The 878-nt window shown below is 44.6% G+C and overlaps 1 protein-coding gene across 1 annotated transcript; it reads left to right on the forward strand.

The window, feature by feature from the left end:
* Positions 1–12: 12 nt before the first annotated feature.
* On the forward strand, positions 13–853 carry LOC109509169 (cullin-3-like; the record flags this gene model as incomplete). Its single annotated transcript, XM_019859059.1, has 3 exons — positions 13–421; positions 506–676; positions 746–853. Coding segments are annotated over exons 1-3 (438 nt in total), but the record flags the coding sequence as incomplete, so codon positions are not given.
* Positions 854–878: the final 25 nt, after the last annotated feature.

Raw genomic sequence — 878 nt, forward strand, 5'->3', positions numbered from 1 at the left:
GTACAGAGTTCATCATCCATTTTGCATAGCATAATTTTCAATCACTTTGAGTGTTGAACTATGTTTACCTTAAAATACCTCCACTCGCCTGACATGGCTCCTAGTCCACCTGCCAAGAAGGTCGATGTCAGGCTGGTGAAGTGCTAGATAGTCGATACGGTGTCCTCGATTTGTGTTTCCATGTTACGTTATAATGTTGGAAATGATAGGACTCAAATATGTTGTGCTGTTGCCTCCTTAACAGGACCTGCTTAACCTGAAGATGGTGTTTGACCATTTCCTCCATGAGTCTTTCAACAATGACAAACTTTTCAAACAAACCATTGCAGGAGACTTTGAGTATTTCCTCAATCTCAACTCCCGCTCGCCAGAGTACCTATCGCACTTTATCGACGACAAGCTGAAGAAAGGAGTTCGAGGGGTACGCCGATCAAAGCATCGCACATCCCTTCATCCAGGAAACTCACTTATATTCATTATTTTCCTCTGTGGTATTCTTATTAAGTTGACGGAACAGGAGGTGGAGTTGATTTTGGACAAGACCATGGTTTTGTTCAGGTTTCTGCAAGAGAAGGATGTGTTTGAAAGGTACTACAAGCAGCATCTGGGCCGGAGACTGCTGAGCAACAAGAGCGCCTCGGACGATTTAGAGAAGAGCATGATCTCCAAGCTCAAAGTAAGACAAGGTCGGTTGTCTGTAAGTCACTCGTCCGGTAGTACAGCTCATCGTCTTGGCTCTTTGTAGACGGAATGTGGCTGTCAGTTCACCTCGAAACTGGAGGGAATGTTTCGAGATATGACCATCTCCAATACTACAATGGATGAGTTCAGGCGACACATACACGTCACGTCGGTAAGACGCTAAAACTGAACTTCAG

This window comes from Hippocampus comes, unplaced genomic scaffold (assembly GCF_001891065.2).
Source record: "Hippocampus comes isolate QL1 unplaced genomic scaffold, H_comes_QL1_v1.1 C16795558, whole genome shotgun sequence".
Taxonomy (NCBI): Eukaryota; Metazoa; Chordata; class Actinopteri; order Syngnathiformes; family Syngnathidae; genus Hippocampus; species Hippocampus comes.